This window comes from Octodon degus, unplaced genomic scaffold (assembly GCF_000260255.1).
Source record: "Octodon degus isolate 3935 unplaced genomic scaffold, OctDeg1.0 scaffold00048, whole genome shotgun sequence".
Lineage (NCBI taxonomy): Eukaryota > Metazoa > Chordata > Mammalia > Rodentia > Octodontidae > Octodon > Octodon degus.
Window position 1 is genome coordinate 3,962,842 of NW_004524624.1, and position 19,793 is coordinate 3,982,634.

At 43.0% G+C, this 19,793-nt stretch overlaps 1 protein-coding gene across 5 annotated transcripts in view; it reads left to right on the forward strand.

The window, feature by feature from the left end:
- LOC101564704 (core histone macro-H2A.1) overlaps positions 1 to 19,793 on the forward strand; it is a 63,846-nt gene that overhangs the window by 19,947 nt on the left and 24,106 nt on the right. For 3 of the 5 annotated variants that reach the window (XM_004632252.2, XM_004632250.2, XM_023716551.1), the window contains exons 3-5: positions 10,870 to 10,976; positions 11,362 to 11,559; positions 19,221 to 19,331. In XM_004632252.2, coding sequence (XP_004632309.1) covers positions 10,870 to 10,976; positions 11,362 to 11,559; positions 19,221 to 19,331 — 416 coding nt within the window. The remainder of the gene's footprint in view (positions 1 to 10,869; positions 10,977 to 11,361; positions 11,560 to 19,220; positions 19,332 to 19,793) is intronic. The other 2 variants (XM_004632251.2, XM_004632253.2) reach the window with 1 other exon arrangement.

The following is a 19,793-nucleotide window of genomic DNA, read 5'->3' on the forward strand; positions in this document are numbered from 1 at the left end:
AAAATCCTACTTGGCGGGCGGGGTGGGGGAGGCACTGCAGAGTGGTGGGGGGCGGCCCGCGGGGCTGGGAGAGGTTCCGGCCCACGCTGTGCCTGGGCTGGGACTGGTCCCACCGGCGCAGGGTAGCAGGAAACTCTCCGCACACTCACCGGACCTGGGCTAGGACTCTTCACTTATTTTCTATATCCATTCATTTTATTTATTTTTTATTAATATCTTTTTGGACCACTTACTAGATATTACTTCTGATCTGTCTTCTAGAAGTATCTACAAGTTTATTCTCCCTTCAGCTATATCTGATTTAGTGTTTAATTTAGCTGTGTTTAATTTCAGTTACAATGATTTTATTTTTATTTCATCTTTTAAAAATCTGCTCTTTGGTTTATTTCATTGCTTTCACCTCATTTTCAGTGATCTTTTTCTTTAAGTAAATGTCACACAGTTATTTTATATTTGTCTGAGTAACTATATAAAGTCTTTGTGAGTGTTACTTCTGCTGGACTTTGAGTCATTGTTATGTGAGCTTCTCTGTCTCTATAACCCTCAGTCTCTCAGCCAGGCTGCAGTCTCCACTGGGAGCTGTGAGGCAAGGGCTGCTTGTATCCTGGGCCTGTCCTGGACTGCTATCCTCTGGGGTGGCAGCTTTATAGTTCACAGTGCCCGCTGTGAATCCAACTGTGTTATAGTACATGAAACCAGGCCAGGGCCTTGGAGAACACCCCTGCACATCCAGCCTTCATCACTTCCTGACGCTGCAACACTTGGCTCACTTGCTCAGTAATTCATCTCAAATGGCCTACTTGTGAAAGAGCTGCCAAGCCCTGACCAAGTGCAGGACACCAAACAGGGAGCTGGGGTTGAAGGAATCATTGCTTATTTCTGCATATTTGTATTCAGTGCCTGTATTTGCTAGCCATATGAGAGGCTGTTGTCGGTGGCTGAATGGGTAAGTCCAAGGTTGGGGACTGTGACTTCTCTACCTCCTCCTCATGTGTGGTCAACTCACAGCACAAAGCCTGACATTCTAGAGCTGCACAGCAAGTTTTTTTTTTTTTTTTTTTTTTTAAATTAAAAGATCAGAAGACCAGGTAGAGAGATGATGAATTTCAAGAGGAAAGAGTTTTGGAAATTCTAGGTACTGCAGAAAACTGATGATGAAAGTTAAACCTAGAGCTCTACCATTTTAAATAAGGCATAATTAGAATTAACAAATTATCATAATGGGCTACACCTGTCTGGGGAGGGGCACAGGACAGGGCAGCTGTTGCCAGCGGATGTGAGGTTTTAAAAGTGTTGCAAGACTGCTCTCATTCTCTCAAAGCTCCTAGGATTGTTATCTGTATTATATTTTGAAAAGCAGAGGCAGCCAGGAGCCTACTTGGCTAAAGATCTCAGCATTCTGGGGTAGATGCTAGACATACTCCTAAAGAACAACTTACTAAGAGAAAGAAGTAGGTAAGAATTCTACAGATAGGGTCAGTAGCATAAGCGCCTGCCTGGCAAGCTCAGGGTCCTGAGTTCAATCCCTGGTACTAGAAAAAAAAAATCTACAGATATATTCACTTTTAATGTCTCCACTAAAATATCAGCAACTGGCTAAGTGTGGTGGCACATGTGTGTAATCCCAACACTCAAGAGGTTGAGGCAAGAGGATTGTTATGAGTTCGAGGCTAGCCTAGGGTACAAAGTAAGTTCAAGTCCTGCCTGAACTGCATAGTGAAATTCTGTCTCCAAAAACCAAAAAACAAAAATCAGCAACTGATAGAAGTGCTTTTACTGTCCAGTTGCTTTCTCTCCCTGGCCTAAGGGCTTCTATGTCTACTCAAATCAGAATAAAATATCATGAAAGCAAAAAATCACTCCTCAGAGCTATAAATAAGCTGTAGCAAGAAGACAAACCCAAAGGGTATTAATCACAGTCAGCCTCCTTCAGTCTATATCTTCCCACCAGCCCCCTCCAGTTCTGCTTGCCAAGAAACTGACATACCCTCCTCAATTTACCACCTGGCCCAGCTCAGCCTACTGCTCTGACCTGGCTCCCCTCCTTCCTTGTTGCAGTCCTCCCTGCTTCCTTGTCCTCCCACTCTAAGCCCTCTCCTTTTAGGTAAGTGTTTCTTGCATTTAGTGGTGGGATTGCATGAGTTCCTTGACCAGAGCTGCTTTCTTAGTGGCCTACAAGGGTACTTGATGCTGAGATTTATTTTTTTTTTTTTGATGCCGAGGTATTTGTTGTCTTACAGAGTGCCATCACCCCTATATATTTGTAGAGGGTCACTGTGGGTCTTTATAGAAGGAGGCTCCATTCCACTGTAGGCCAGAAAAACCAGAGGAGCCTTATAGAACTCAGGACCTCTGGAAATGACTGATTATTGACTTTCCTTGCCATCAATATCCTGATTGATGTTCTTTATAGTAATTGGTAGATGAGAAGGTCTTTGGTAACACTTATCTGTTACTTCTATATACTTGTATTTATTTGTTAAGTCTATTTAGTGTATAACGCCAATATCTGCTGTTCATTCAGAAAATGAGGGCCTTTACAGTGGGTTAGCATTGTTTTTCTTGTCCTACAAACCTTTCCCCAGCCCCTGGCAGTCTCTATTCTGCGTACAAACATGGAAGCCTATTGAGATGTTTTTGGAGGAGTGGTAGTGCTTTTGAGTTCTAGGCACAGTTGGAACAACTTAAGTTATAAAGCATCTGCTATGTATTGAGCACTTAACCATGTTCCAGATACTGACTAAATGCTTCACATTTGAGAACTGATTTCCTCAAACTGACATTTTGCTTAGCAGGAAATTGAGACTCAGACAATCAAACAACTTCTTCAGTGTCACTGAACACACTAATCCATCTCTAGAGGAATAGCATACTGGCTCTCTGCTGAGGCTAGAACCTTGGCAGTTAAAGAGAGAATTGGGAACTGGAAACTCAGTCTACTTTGCACTTCTTTTGTTTTTAAGGAACCAGTAGACATCTCAGGAGGGCTCTCTCCCATCCTCAAGGAAGCTGCATCCAGAGACAGCAGCCTCTGAGGTAGTCACGTACGACTGCCAGAGTGCATGGTATAGACCTGCAAAGGCTGGAACCTTTCCTGTGACTTGACATGGGTGGGGGGCAGATGTCCTGAAAGACGGGTCGTCATGGGCAGGGATGAGGAAAGTTGAGAGTCCATGTAGGGGAGATGGCTATAAACACAGAGTGATGATCCTTGGAGTGATATATGTGAGCTATAGTGAAGGGACTGCCAGATAACTGTTGGGGGTGTTGCTGGTAGCAGCAGCAGAGTAGCGAGGTACTGTGGAAACAACTCAGGTGGCCAAAGGGCAGTGTGAGTTGCCTGTCTGGGGGAGGGGAAGGTGCCTATCAGGTATGGGGAAGCTGTATCACTCATTGATGTTAAGGAGGGTAGAAGGCTTTGTTTTTCTTTTTGCCAGTGTCCCTTCATTGTCCTCTTAGAGAAGGAGAGGTAGCATCCTGGGTGGCCAAGCTTAGGCAAAGCCTCAGCCTCAGTGTTCTATTGGAGAGGCTGGGCTGATGAAGGTGACCCAGAAGCTAGAGCCTTCTTGGGTCCTCCCCCTTTAGGTGACACTACCTCTAGATAACAGTCATTGCTTTAGAAACAATAGCTCCTGAAAAAAACAACCTGAAATGTTTGCTATGCACAGACCTCTGGGAAGCCAGATAAGCAAGCTGGGATGAAATGCTTGAGGTTGGAAGGTGTTTGTGACATGTAGTGGTAAAAGCCCTTTGGGACAGCACATAGCGGAGCTGCCTGCAACTTCTCATTGACTCTTATTTTAATTTTACTTTTTATTTGGCAAAGAAAATGCAGAAGATAAATCTTAATGGCTCAGAAGTTGGTACAGCACAGTGTTTCTCTGGCCTGGTCTCTGGCTGAGCCTCCTCTCCCCCTAATAAACAAGGCTGCCTGTGTGAGCTCAGATGGAAAGCAATGTCATCTTCCAACACTGGCAGCTCCAAAATTCATGTTCCACTCCTTGTTTTCTCCCTTTAAAAGTCCATCTGGGAAACGGTACCATGACAAGGCTCTTTAAATGAATTTCCTCTTTACATCATACTCTTCAAATCATTTCATTTCAGCAGACGTCTCTGATTGTTCACCCCTTCCTGAGATGAATTAAGAACAAATGGCTATGGTTTTCCATATTAAAACAAACATGCACATTAACCATTTCCTTGTAAATTAATTTATAGTCCTTGAAAGCAAGCAAGGGCCAAGGGTCCTCCCCAGCCACCAGTGAGGCGTGGGGTTGAACAGGTTTCTTTGGGCCTTCCTCAGGTACTTTCCCCCTCCTTTCTCCTGGAGCCTCTATTTCTACTGTCTCAGCAGCTGGCTCTGGTCCTGCTCTGCTGTGGCACACCCTCCTGGGGTCACACGAAAGTCCCAGACCCCATTGCAAGGCAGAGACTGCCTGTGAGGCTGCCCTGGGTGCTGTGTTCCATCAAGGCAACTCTGGCAGCACTGAGGTTAATCGAGTTCAAGTGCATTTTTCAAACATATGTAAACTGTTAAGTGTAACAGCAAAGAATAAACTATTGGGGGAGGAAACAGTAGATATTCTGTTGCTTTTCTCCTCCTTTTTCCTCTCACATACATCCATACGTGGATGCAGTTATTTAAATAGAAGAAATGGAGAAAAAGTCTAGTTTTCTTCCCCTTGTAATCAAGGCTGATACAGATACATATCATACATTTTTAAACAAAGGGTATAGATGTAGCCCAGTAATAGTAGCTTGCATTTACCAAGTCTGCTAAGCACTTTTCTCGGAAACTCATTAATCCTCAAGAGGCTAAAGGGTAACTTTAGTCCTGCAGTATAGAAAGAGAAACTGAGGCCTCCTAGTGTCTTGGCCATGTCTTATAACGGAGTGTAAGAGTACAGGAGCTAGGATGCACACTCAGGGTTGGACAGTGGTTTGATCACAGTGTGTGCATGGCTGGCTCACAATTGCTGCCATCCACTGCAGACAAGAAGAAAGTTGCATAAGCAGAAGCTCAGGTCTGGAGAGGTGGAGGAGGGTTTTCTGACAGAGGAGATATTCGGCACTGGGCTGGGTAGGGACAGACTGAGATAATGTTTGCCAACAGAATAATTCCTCCTTGTGTGTGACATAAAAATAATTAGGATTCATCAGAACTTCTTTAGGGATTCCTATATTAAGCTATGTTTTTATCTTGGTGGGAAGGCAGGAGTGTGGACCAGATGCTGACTCTGAAACCCACAGCTCATAGGCCTAACTGCAAGGGACAAGTTTATGTTGACTCGGAATCATCTCTGGTGAAGCAATGAAGTAACTCTTATAAAATACTTTGTACTCAGCCAAGAAAATACCATGTTCAGTGACTGCTGTAGACTCCACTTTGTGGAATGCAAGATTTCTTTGAGGCTCTCAGGACTAGCAGAATAGGGAGGTTTGCAATGGACTAGAGTGCTGCTAAGACAACAGTTCCACAGGCTTCAGTCCTTACCACTCACTCACCTTTTGGAAAGGTGGGATGGAGGTAGTTGAACGTGGCTGCAAACACTTGGGGCAACCAAAGGAACTGGAGGGGGCTGTGGTGTCGTCAGGACTCAGGAAGTGCTCAGCAATCTTCCTCTGATTGGGGTTGATTGGGTTAATCAACCTTCCGGAATGGTGTAAAACAGTTCTAAACCCAGTGAACTGCTGATGGAAGGATGAGGAGTTGAAAGAAATACAATAAACAGATTCCTTGTCATGTTGTTGGCTTTGTAGCAAATATCTGTTTTCTCCTTGGGATTACATGAACATTAGCGTTCTTTGATTTCTGGTTGTTATTTTCAATCTTTCTTTTGTTAGATGAGATGCTTCAAACAGCTCTTTTAAAGCCCCAGCTCTTTCCTGGTGCAGTTTGTACTGGGCGTTTGGCGCAGCCTCTTCACATCACCTGTTAGCTGTTAGGAGTCTAATTCTGAAAAGCATGACTTCATCTCCCTAAAGAAAGATAGGTGAAATGCTTCCATATAACAGATACGGTTTAGTTCAAGATGTGGGGAGGGGATAGACACTAAGCCCTTGGTCTTAGGGTGAACTTGGAAAATAGGCCTTTCGAAGGTATTCATGTTCAGACAGCTGGTCTGTCGTTGGAAACACTGCCAAATTGTACTGTTATCCAAGGCTGTAGGAATCTTGTCAGGTTGCCTTAAAATGATCATGTTCAATGAGTCTGGGGAATGTTTGGCCCAGAGGTACCTCTGAGCACTTGCTGCTCTCAGGAGACAGAAGCTTGCATCACTGGTCCTGGCCACTACAGATGATGAGCCAGCTCTCACTGGTTGCCAGACATGGGGCCCAGCTAGAAGTGGTAGACACTTGGATGTCTTGCAAGTCAAATCTTAAAAAACTGAAAATATTTTGAATAGCTAATGAGCTGGCCAGTATTACTCCTCATGTAGTGTGTCCCCTTTGTCACATTTCTAAGTGGGAAATTTTACCACACTTAAAATCATTTCCAGGGGCCGGAGAGATGGCTCAGTGGAATAAGCGCTTCCCTGGCAAGCGCACGGACCTGAGTTCAATCCCCGGTTCTGCCAAAAAAAAAAAAAAAAAAACCATTAAAATCATTTCCAGAGCTGTTCACACTTTGGGTCCCAGCCCAATCCACTGTTGGTCTTTGACAATACAAATTAAACTGCCTCTGGCTGACAACACTGGTGAGCCTAATAGGGGGCTCTGCTTCTTCTTCTGATTGCTATTTTCCCACGTTCCTCTGTGGTTTTTTTTTATGGATCCCACCTCTATTGCTTACAGCATTCTGGGCTTTGGATCCCGGAAATCCAAAGGAAGAGCCAAGGCTTGACTGTGGAAACCATGGAGAAAGGATTTGGGCTTGAAGATAGGGTGTTCTCCTGGTTCTGTTTCTCAAAATCATTTTTTCTCTGTCTAGCCAGAAGCAAATATTTTAGAGATGCATGAAACTCACCCAAATGCAAAATGAACTGGGTGTAGGAAGCCCTCTTATATATGAAGGTATAGGTTTCATTAAGGTTGGAGTAGAGGCACAATCTGGGTCTGGCCTGGCTTAGCAGTAGCCTCTTCCTTGTGGAACTACAAAGCCATCTCAGGGTTATGAGGTGCAATAACAAGAACCACTGTGCAGCCCTGAGCCTCAGGCCTCCATGACTTTGCTTGTTGTGTCCTTTGCAAAGCAGAGGATTTACTGGGAAGAAAACTTAATCAAGATATGTCCTTTGTTAACATTTTTCCTGCCCCGATTTTTTGGCAGTCACTTGCCTTCCACTTCACCCTCCCATAAACACAGACTCACTTTGGGGTGTAGACAGAAATGTCCCATTTGGTTGAGTTGCAGGTACTTTGTGCTTCTCCTTTCCCTCTGCATCAGACAGCCCTCTCCTGGCCAGGAAAAGCCTTTGTGATTGCTGCTTGTAAAGCTGGGCTGAGGATTAAAAGGGTAGGTGTTACAAATTTTCAGCAAGTGGTGATTCATGCTGTAGGTTCCTGCTTTTGTTAGCAGTCAGGACTCAGCCTCAGCTGTTGTAAAATGCCCATGCCCTTTGCCTGCTACAGTGCAGGGGAAGGGTAGGGCATGGAACATACTTCTTATAAAAGGTGTGTCTCTGAGGTGCCCTACCCTGTATGTTCCTTGAGTTGTTGTTACTTTGGTTACTATCCATCTGGAAAAAAAAAAAAAAAGAATAAACAGAAGATGACAGTCTCAACTGAGGTGTAACTCTGGCCCTCTCTGTTGCTCCTGGATACAACCCCTCCCTCCCTCCCCAGAGAGCTTAGGACTCTTTTGCAGTAGGAAGATGGAGATTAGGCAGTCATCTAGTCTTGTGCAGATTGCTGAGTTTACAAGAAAGGAAAGAGTCCCAGGCTTCTGAGCTTCTCAGTAAAGAAAGCAGTTTAATGGCATCTTTTCCACTAGATTAAGACGCTTCTGGACATGCACAACTGTCTCCCTGTTCTTTGCCATTGTTTAGCCCTCCTGCTGCATTGGGTTCCAGCCCTGGAACCACTGACACACTGCTGCCTGCCCCTTTACTCCCAAAGTCTGCACTCTTGTGTGTTTAGACATCTCTGTTGGTCACTGGGAACACTCCTGTATTCAGTTTTAGGGGAGCTTTAGTGAAACTAAAGCTTACCCCACTGTTAGCAAACTATAGTGTAACACCATTGGGGGTCGGGCTTATAAAACTGATAGGTAAAAATGGCAGAGGTGAGCCTTTCTGCCAGTTGTTACCTGTAACTACCAGTTAGCCTCCCTGCCTGGCACTGGTGGCTCACATGGGGAGTGCTCAGCTCAGGGACTCTGGCATTCTCTGTAGCACAGGCACATGAAGGTCCCACAGGGTCTCTGTGGTAACCTAGACCACCAAAAATTACTGGAGCCCGGGATATGTCAGTGTCACTCCCACCAAGCACAGTACTTTGTCTCAATGTGATGATTATTATTTTTTTTCAAAGTTTTATTGATAAACAGATAGCAATGAGACAGTTTCAAATCAAATCGGAAGTACAGTTTCAACAAATAATACACTGCATATATTCTTCTTAGTGGTTAATTGCTGTACAAGATGCGGACTTGTGATCCTATTTACAAACACCATTAGAACAAATCATTCTATTCATTAAGAGAATGCAACTATATATCTATCCCAACCTCTTTGAATACACAGATACAAAATGGACAATCATCGGTATACCCCATTTTTTCTAAGTTCCGTTATTGAATATTATAGGTGTGTAAACTCAGCAAAATATTCTAAAAGAGTCCAGTAGCCCATAATAGCATTGGGTCTTCTGTTTAACTGGCAATGTCAGAAATTATTGATCTGAGTCCCCCACAGCTCAACTTAACAGCATGGCTTTATTTCTTATATTTCGACTTCATAACGTGATGATTACTGAGCAAATGAATTTTTTAAGGGGGAAGCCTGTTTCAAGTTTGACTGATTTTTCTCCTTGACAGTGAGAGTGTTCATGAGCAGCCAGGCGGCTTTTCAGCATTACACACACGACATGTTGCTTTTTAATTTTTTGCATGGGGTTCAACTGTTTGTTAGTACCTCTTGATGAAAAGGCGTCCATGTCGTCATATAAATTTCAAACACACTTCATGTGGCTAACATCGTATCTCTAGCTATTTCATGATGATTCCAAGTGCTGACATTGCTAGAAAAAATTTGGTGTTTATAACATATGTAGAATAATAGGAATTCATATATAAAGAGGAGGTCAAAGTTGAATTGGGCATAGAGGATGGCCCAGAAGGGCATTTCTGGCAGGATCATGTGAGAAGAGACTAAAGCAATGTAAGATGAATTCTGGGGTAGTCTATATACTGCAGTAATAAAATGAGATGGTGATGAGACTGGAAGATTACAAGAGAATTGTATTGCCAAGGAGAAAAATATAGCTTGTCAAATGGCATTCCTAATTCCCATCTTGGGAGCTGTGGTAAACCTGTTCTCTTGAGCTGTGACAGTGCCTCAAAGGGCAAGTCTGTAAACCTTAGCACCAACACTGAGTCAGACTCATACCTTTCAATTTTTTTCACCTCATGCTTTTTATTTTAAATTTCAAACATACAGAATGGTGATAAAACATAATTTTGAAAATCTTTCATTTATATTATTTTGAATTGCCAAATAATCATAAATATTTATCCAGTACAGTGCTTTCTTAGAGTACGAATAAATCAAGGTAATCATCATAGTCATTACCTATTTCCTGGCATTGAAAACATTTGAAGTCTGTTATTAGGTATGATCATTGTTCTCTGCAGTAGATGGCTAAAACTTAACAAAGGTTGGTATCCTTTGACCAACATTTCTACTTTCCTTCTCCCTCACCCCAACCCCAACCTCTGGTAATCACTTTCTGCTCTCTGCTTCTGTGAACTCAATGACTTACATTTCACATACAATATTGCTGTTCCTGTCCCTGGATTGTTTCACTTAGACATTGTACTTAAGGTCCATGAAGTACAGGTTCATCCGCATTATAGATAACAGGATCTCCTGAGGGAGGAGAACTCTATTATACAGTTATGTTTAACAACTGTTAACATTTTGCCACGTTTGCTTTGCTGTATGAATGGACATCATAATGCTTTATGTTCTTTGATGTGAGCTTAAGAGCAAGGATATTTCCTTAAAGAATAGCACTACCACTACTACACTTAGGAAAATTAACTTCCTAGCACCTGATAGTCCATATGCAAACCTCTTCAGCTATCTCCAGAATGACTTGGAGGATTCCCTGAAGAAGAGATACATTATATTTGGCTTTTATGTCTCTGTGACCTTTTTAGGTCAATAATGCTCCCACCTGTTTTATGTTGCTATAACATTCCCTGTGGAGAATTAAGTCATATTCTAATTTTGTGTCCAAATATGTAGAATTAAAACAACAACAATGACAAATATGTAGGATAGACGTTTGATTCAGGCAGCAAAGGTTTCTCAAGATCTTCCTCCTCTTGAACCTGCTAACCCATGATACATTACTAGAGACACAGATACATTACTGGAGACATTCCTGGAGTCTCACTGCTACCTCCATGACATTGGCTCTGCCCATACCTCTAGCACAGATGTCAGGCAGCCCTTTGTAGGAGATGGGAGCTAAAACTGTGTTCAGATCTCCCCACCTTTTACTTACTGAGTGACCTGCCCCTCATCTCTTCTAGCCTCAGTTATTTTCTCTCCAAAACCAAATGGATTTGACCAGGGACCTCCTAGGTCCCATTCATCTTGGCCTTTGAACACCTCCATGACTGGTCTCAGGCAGCACTGTGAATGGGAAGGTTGGGGACACATGCCACTTTCTGATGTGACCACATACTCTCTGCCTTCACAGCGGAGATCTTGGAGCTGGCTGGCAACGCAGCAAGAGACAACAAGAAGGGACGGGTCACACCTCGGCACATCCTACTGGCTGTGGCCAATGATGAAGAGCTAAATCAGGTATGGGGCTCTCTCTCCCATTAAATCACTAGAGCATTCCATCAGACCACCCAAGAAGCAGAACAGTTTGCCAAGCTGTAGTGGTTGGTTGACTGGCAAAAATCATTTTGAACCATAAACAACTATCCTGCCTCCCTTGGCAGTTTTTCCTCAGGGCTTCCCTGGGAGCTGGAGTGGGCTAGGATGAACAACGTATTTTGGCTATGATGTAAACTGCATTCCAGTGAAGGACTTGGATCTGAGTCCTGTTAGCACTCTTGTAGGTGCCATGGAGGCAAGAGCTATCCCTATCCGAACCAAGAACACATGTAGGCAGGGATGACCTCTTAAAGGTCAGGATCAAGGCAGTCAGGCTGACTGTCTGCTACTTTGGTTTTCCTACAAGCTGCTCAAAGGAGTCACCATAGCCAGTGGAGGAGTGTTACCAAATATCCATCCTGAGTTACTAGCAAAGAAGCGAGGATCCAAAGGAAAGTTGGAAGCCATCATCACGCCACCCCCAGCCAAAAAGGCCAAGTCTCCATCCCAGAAGAAGCCTGTGTCTAAGAAAGCAGGAGGAAAGAAAGGGGCTCGGAAATCCAAGGTATGTAACCTGGCAGGGATGTGTAGAGTAGGGCAGGGAGAAGTGCAGATAAATGGGTCACAAGGGACCCCTGCAAATCCCCAGGGTACATCCCACCAGAGGGCTGGGTGGGCTGAGGGAAGAAGATGTGAGCAATCAGGTGGGTCTTCCTGAGCCTGGACATGGTGGAGGCCAGAGCACCTTGTGGGTAAGGGGGATGGATGATGTGCTGTGATAGCCCCAGGCTGGGACAGCCCCTATGCCTAGCCTCTCAAGGACATGTAGGAAAAGACTTCCCTGTGCTACACGATAGCCACCATCTGGTCCTGTTCAAAGGGGCTGGTGTATGTGTGCCCTGGTGCTTTTACAAAACTCTCATTGTATTGCCATGGCTGTGTGTCCTTGGAGCATGCTGCAACAGGAGCAGTCCCCAGTCTCCCTTTTAGAGGAATAGCTTCTGTGAAGCATTGTTTAAGTGCTTGCTCTAGGGCCTGAATTGGGTAAGAGGCAAGGTTCTAGATGCTGATCTTTTCTTGTGTGGTGAAGGGAGCCCCTCATTGGCATGGTCAGTGTCATGTTAGGTGAAGAAGGCCAGTGCACCTCCAGTATTAGTGTCACAGCGCAAGGATACAGTACCCTGCTCACCTCTCTGAGCATTAGCAGACCACAAAGTAACTGGAACCCCATGTTCTTTGTTTCTTTCTTGCTGATTTCTGGCCTTTTAACTGTTGTCACAGTCTTTGGAGCCAACAAACAAGGGACAGTATAATCAAAGCTTGGTCAGTAAAGTTGAACTTGAGGCTGCTCTGCCTTGAGGTACCCCCTAAACATTTTTCCTTCCAGTCTGCAAGTGGGAGGACATTACCTTTGGCAGGAGGTAATCTCTCTGACTTGCAAGACAAGTCCTGGACGGGCCTTATGGGTTCTAATGATGTAGCATCAGGAAGCTCTTTCTACAAGAACCCAGATCCACCTCTTCTTGCTCCCTGGCTGGGATAGTGGGGATCTCTTCTGAGGATAGGCTCCAGAGGCTATGACCAACTGATCTGAGCTCCTCCCAGCCAGTTCCTCCTTGGAGCCTGGCTTTCATTCTAGGGGAGGACAATTTCATTGCCCTCTCCCCTTGTCCCTCTGTTCACAATCCTTTAGTTGAGGTGGAAGAGGTTGTATTTCCTTGTATACCCTTGTGGGTACAAAACAGACTCTCCTGAAAGTGAAATCTAAATTTCCTCTTGCCACCATACCACCCACCCCAGGCGCAGAATCTCTCCCAGCTCTTTTAGAGAGAAACCTGATCTTGAATAGCTGCCCATGTGTTATTTCCAGATGCTTGCATTGCACCCGACTCGCACTTCCTAGAGGAGGCTGGGGTAACCAGGCAGGGACTTCACAGAATGCTCAGTTACTCCCGCTAACTATAAAATTAGCAGATTGAACCATTCCCCCTTCTAATACTTGGCGTTGGGAGAGGGAGAGGGACAGGGCAGGGATGATGGGGCAAAGTGCGAGTGCAGCCTTTTTGAATAATAATAAAGACACAGATGCCAAATATGTAACCTCTTTGAAAACAGGGTTTATGGGCTTGTCTGCCTACCAGGTAAGGTCTGGGTCCTTGGTACTTGGTGCTAGAGTCCAGCAGGGGCAGAACTGTGCTCTTGGCTTGGTCCTTCCTCTGGCTGTGTCCCAAGCCACTGCCTTCTTTCAGGCACACACCGCCTGTGATACTTGAGCACATCTGTGAGACGCCAGCATGCCGGCAAACCTAGGCCGAGCCTTGTTCCCTAGTGACCCTCATAGATTTTGCGCTATGACTTTCTGAACTTTCCAATTTGTCTTCCCTTTTGGACTTGAAATATAGAGTGTATGTCTTTAGCTCCTAGTAGCTATATTTGGAACTCAGTGTTTCTAATAACCATATGCCAATAATCACTTGAACACTCAACTTTTCCCTTGATTACAAAAGCAGGAAGTCTGTGATGGTGGTCTGTTTTTCTTCCACACAATAAAACACACTGTCTGCTTACTGTATGAGTATTTGGCTAACATTAAACCCTAGGGGAAGCTGAAATTAGAACCGTGAACAGCTAATTTTCAAAACATTTGTTTAATGTAAATTGTGATGTCAGCTCCCAGAAACAGCAGAAAACCCTGCGTCTCCACGTTTGAGTGGAGTGTTCTGAAAATAACCTTTTCAGGAACATGCAGAGAAGGCCTTAGTAACATGCTAAAGCACTAGTAGTAAAAGAGAGTTGGTATTTTTCAAGTGTCAACACTTGAATTCCAAATCATAATCCACCCCCCAATTCTATGTAATTTGAAGGTTTTGAAAATCTTATTGTGACAGCTGAGTCAGTTGTGGTAGAAACAGAGAAGGCAACAAACCCTTTAGGAGTTTAAGGGAATGGGAGTTCCTTAAATGGGAGTGCTGGCCATCCCTAGGGCTCCTTCTTGCTTGGGTGGCATTATGCAAGTCTCTTCCCATCTCTGTGTCTCAGTCTACCCTTATCCCATAAAATGATGGGGTTCATTCCAGCCTTAGAATTCAGTGACTATGGCTACTGCCTAATGTTTTACATAGGTACTGCGGTGAACAGTTTGGATAGTACCAAGGAATATGCAGTAAATAACTTCTAGCTCACATCATTGTCTCTATACTGAGTTTTTTGTATCTTTTAGAAAGCCTATGAATATAGATTTGCAAATCTCTCTCCATCTCACCTTTTTTTTTTCTTAAAAGTCATTTGATGCATTGATTTGGCAGTATAGTAAAAGGGTTAAAAGTAGAGGCTTTAGGACCCACCACCTGGCTTTGTACTTCAGTTTTGCCATGTCCTAGCTTATGGTCTTGGTTAGTTACTTCTCTAGTGTTTACTGTCCTCATCTATAAAATGGAGCTGTTTATTACACAAGGTGGTTGTAAGTCTTACAAGAATTCATCTAAATTCATGTATTTAGAATACAGTCTGACACCATGGTAGCTATTGCTGCTCTTACTTTATTCTTCCATATTTCTACATGGACCACTGCTATTAGTACTTCATAGGCTGCCTTGTAGTCATGTCTATAGTATGTGAAGTCAATGTAAGCAATCTAAGAATGAACTTTGAGATTGTTTCTATTCTTCATTCTGACCAGTAGTGCCAGAGTGACTCGTATGTGGGTCTCTGGCTTCTTATGCAAGTATATCTATAAGATAAAATCTTCAAAGTGAACTTGCTCAGCAGAGCAAGTGTATTTTTAACCTTGATGCCTATAATTCAATTATAGGGCATTTAAACCCATTGAGAAGTTTCAAAAGCTACCATTTTAACACTTGATACTAAGTTGCTTAAGACAAGCACTTGAGCCTATACATAGTAGCTATTCCATCAGTGGGGGAGGCTTGGCAGTGAACACAAAGTCCTTGCCCTTCCCAAATGCTCAACGAAGGGCAGATACATTATAGATGGAAGAGATTGAGTTCTGCAGTAGAAATCATTGGGCACCATGGCATAAGCAGTGTTATTTTATCTAGGTAGTCAAGTGAGACTGTTTTGTAAAGTGACAGATGAGCAGAGGCCTCACAGAGTAAGATACTGAGGCATTTGAGTGTCTGGGAGTGGAGGTCTCCTGGTGGAGAACCAGCAAGTGGCCCTGAGATGGAAGTGTGTCTGGTGCTTCCAAGACAGAACTCAACAGGCCTTGTCTGTGGAGTCTCTAGTATTTTTGTAGCATGACCACCTTTGGCAGTGGAGGAAGCCTGGGAGCTCTTCTCAGTATAAGGTTTTTAAATGTGTAAAATAAACTTCCTAAGACTCAGAGAAACAATTATACCTAAATCCATGGGGTTACACCTAAATCCCCAACAGAGTGTTTACTAAGAACCCTAGACTTTAGAGGATCTCTAAGAAGATAGTTTTTGACAGTAATTTGGACAAAAAAATGATGTAGGGAATAACCCCATAGCATCTCTAAGTCCTAAACCATCCCCATGTGAGGACCACTCCTTATAAATCATAAATAAGTTTACTCCTTTCTGCCTGGTAAAAACTCAAGATGATTTTGGTAGAGCATCTTTATTCTGAGGAATAAAAATTTAAACTGCAATAACATTCTGGTAGGGGACACCAAAAGAAGGAATTTGGTCTCTTCAGAAAATGCCATCCTGACAGAAGCTCTGCTGGTCTTTTACTGAAGCTTCACATGGTAAACAGATAAACTTGGGCTGGCGGTTTCACATAAGTCTTTTTGGACACTCAGTTCAACAGGTTCTTCTACAGGCTGACTCTGCATTTACACAGCAATATAAAATTGTAAAAAACAAATTGTTTTGGAGTTTGATGGAGTTCCTGCCCTCCAACCCTGCCCTGGGAGGCTGGCTTAAGGCAAAGAATCTATTATCTAATATCACCACTCTAAAACAAAGGGCATTTTTACCCTCACATGTTAGTGAAGGACATGATTTCAGACAACAGGCTTTATGAAAAACTACATCATGATTTGAATGCAGCAGCATCTTGCAGGACAACTGTATTGAGCTCAGTGGCCCCTTAATACCTCATGAGATGGGAACCTTGAACAGGGAAGGTGCAAGTTCTTTGAACAGGCTGCAGAGAACCAGGGTTAAGTGGCTTGTTTTCTCCTCTGCCTTCTCCGTGCTGTCACAGCCATATATTCTATCAGGAGTTCCCTGGCCTTTTTGTTTTGGTCTGGTCTTTGAGACAGTGTTTGACTATGTAGTTCAGGCAGTCCTTGAACTCCCTTTGTAGCCGAGGCTGGCCTCAAACTCACAGCAGTCCTCCTGCTTTGGCTTACTGAGTGCGGAGATTATAGGTATGCACCACCACACTTGGCTTAGTTTCCCAGCCTAATGTCATTTTCCAGATGAGCATATAAGGTTAGGAAAGGTGAACAATTCTTCCAATGTCACACAGTTTGCAGAGCTAGGATTCAAATGCAGAACTTCAGAGTGCAAACATAATTTCACTTGTATGTCGTGTGGCCATGGGCCACTTCATCATCAAAAGCCTTCTGCTCTGAGGGTGAGTGGGCCAGTAGCTTTGGGGAGTCATTTCTGAGAACTACCAGTGTCACTGCATCTTAAGCTTAAGAACCTGCTGCATACGCACCTGTTGGCTTATATAGTATGCAGGATGTTTGCATGCCTCTCTGGTCCCACTTTCACAACTCAGACTTCCAGATACCTGAAATTCTATCAGCAAGATGCAACCTTGAAAGCTCTTAAAGGCTCACCATGACAGAGGGCTTTCTCGCTTATCAAAAGCACTAAGTTCTTTCCTGCTTATTCCTTGGTGGAAACACTTTCATCCACATCAGCAATTACTGAGCATCTCTGTGTGCAGGGTGTTGTGTGCAGGGTGTTGCAGTGTGCAGAGTAGAGCAATAGTTTGCTTGCCTACCTCCTAAAAGAATTTTTAAGTCCTTGTGTCATACACATTTACAATTTAATGGCTATCTTTTTTGTAATAAATTGAAATACCTACAAAGGATATCACTTTGGTAGGCTGTAAATATTAGTATTTAAAACAGTTTCATCATGTATTTAAATGTATCCAGTAGAATCTAAATATCCTGAATCACATCATCCATTTAGTACACACAAATTTCTGTTTTGATAGTTGGAAAATGTACATTATTTCTTTTAAGTTTATTTTCTTTTCATTTGTCCCACACTGTCTCATCCTACTGTGGTACGCTTTTATTATTATAGTATTTTATTGATTTCTGCTGTAAAATTAATGCATATAAATTCTAGTTGATTTTCAATAAAATTTCTTGTGACCTTTTACAAAAGCACTAAAAGATATGAATTCACAAAGATAGGATAGTTAGCACATTTATTAATATATACTTAAATAAAAAAAGAATATACACTTGATCAAACCAACAAATGGATCACAAATTTTAGTAAGTATTTAAGAAAAAGTAAATTTCTATTAGAAAAGTATCTTGCGAAGGACAAAGATTATATTTTTCCAAGTTTGATATTGTAAGATGATTGTTACTTGTTGCTAAATAATAAGGTTATGCATTCTATTTATAGGTAATAAGTGCCTGGAAAACCTGTTCATTAAAGCAATTAAATGGGAATGTAGAGTTTTATGTATAGCAACACCACTCAATCCCTGTACTATGATATATGCCAATATTCATATAGTAAGCTCTAATAGATATCTCATAATAGTTTTTAGACTTATAGAAGGATTACAGAAATAACACAGTGAGCTCTTCAATATGTTTTACCCAGTTTCCCTGTTAACATTTCATGAATGATGGTACATAGAGCCCCAACTGTAAACTTCATCCATCTGCTTTTCCATGGTTTCTCAGCTGTTCACCCAATTAGGCATTGCCTGTGTTTTGAAGACAGGAATTAGAAACACCTGACTTGTGTAGGGTGCTCTTAGCCAACATTTCCCTTTCCTGGTTCCTGGAAAATTTATCAAGGAAAGCTTAATAAGACTTTCCATGAATTCTTCTTTTATCTGTTTCTCTTTTATGATGACAAACTTGTTACTCTCAGACTATTAGGAAATAAAATTAGTGATAATCTTAATATGTCTTTACCAGTATCATATTTTTTTCTAAAATACTTTTTGTCTTATTTATATCGAAACCTTGGAGCTTCAGATTTAGTAGTGTTTTTTTTTAAATGGAAAATTAGCAAAGCAGTCACCATATTAGATACTAGTTTTCCATGTAAGTAAAACTGTTAATATGCTAATGTTAATGAATTTGAATTCGGACCAGGCAAGTAGGAAGTGCACTCTTGCTCTGACCTCATTGTCCAGGCACATCTTCTGGGAAGGCTTGGACATCTGTAATTCATATTCCCCTTCTTAATTATTTGCTTCCACCAGCCCCTGTCACATAAGCAATGTACTTCTTGATAATAATTAGAAGGAAAAAGATAAAGTGTCTAAACACAAAAATCACCACTGTTCCCCTTATCCTCCCTCTCCAGCATATCTAAATGCAGAACACCCTGAAATGGGCCAGATATCCACTTGGTGTAGTATAAGCTTCAACTTTAGCAGAAATGTGCAAAAATCGTGGACTGCTCTGAGATTGCTGCACACACCAGTGTTTACTGTAGGCGGCCATGGAGGGAACCCAGTCTGCCACCCCAACCCATCCTGTGCAGGTGAAAGTACTTGAAAAAGACAAGGGTCTAGAGATAGGTTTATTTAAAATTTTCAGTGCCCCCGCAAGCCCTCGCAAACTTCAGGGCACATGAGGTTCTGTCTGAATATCTGACCATGGGAAAAATCTGAATAGCATGCCGAGACTCATGTCACTTTGGAAACAGCAGTGGCCACACTTACACCTTTTCCACAGCTTGTTTTATGAAGCAAAACCAGCAAAGACCTCTCCGGGGTGGTGAAGACTGAGGGTTGAGTCACTGCTTTGACTTTTTCAGAACTAGTGACTTACAAGTTTGGTTTTTTCTTTTCGTGAACTTGAGTAATGTCCAGGTATCCTGAAAGAGAATTGAAAATGTATTTACATGATTTGAATTTATAAAGATGACTGTTGCAAATCAGAGCTCGTTGTATTTTAGCTCCCTCTATTCTCTTGAATATCATAGGCAAAGCCTGCAAGCTGCCTCACATCAGCCAAGCTCAGACCTAATGTGGTTCCTGCCCCTGCAGCCAACATTCTTACTTTTCTATTTGTCCAAGAAGAAACAGGGAGAAGTCAGCAAGGCAGCCAGTGCTGACAGCACAACCGAGGGCACACCGGCTGATGGCTTCACAGTCCTCTCCACTAAGAGCCTTTTCCTCGGCCAGAAGGTAAGCAGATAGCTTCAGCCCACTCTAGAGCCCTGGGATGGATGGCAAGGGGGATTCTTGGGGACCCTCCTGGCCTGGTGGATGGACAGAGAAGCAGGGGGCTTTGGGAGAGGCCTTAGAGAGGGAAGAGTAGTGAAGGGGAGATAGTGGTAAAGAAGGCCAGAGGGTCCCATGGGAGACGGGTGCCTTTGGGTCTGGGGAAGGATCCCCTCCTAGGGGATAACTGGTCAGCAGATAGCACAAGTTGTGCAAAGGGAAAATCTAGCTGGCAGCCCCTTGTTTTGGTGGGCACTGAAGGTAGAGCCCCCTGAGCCAATCCCCAGGGCCTGGGATTGTTTTCAAATATACTAATGGGTGCACTGGGAATTTCTTCAGTGAACTACCAGATGATTTTAAAGCCAATTGTTTGTTTTAAACATGGGCAATATATTTTCAGCCATCCCAGTGATGCAACTTTGCCAG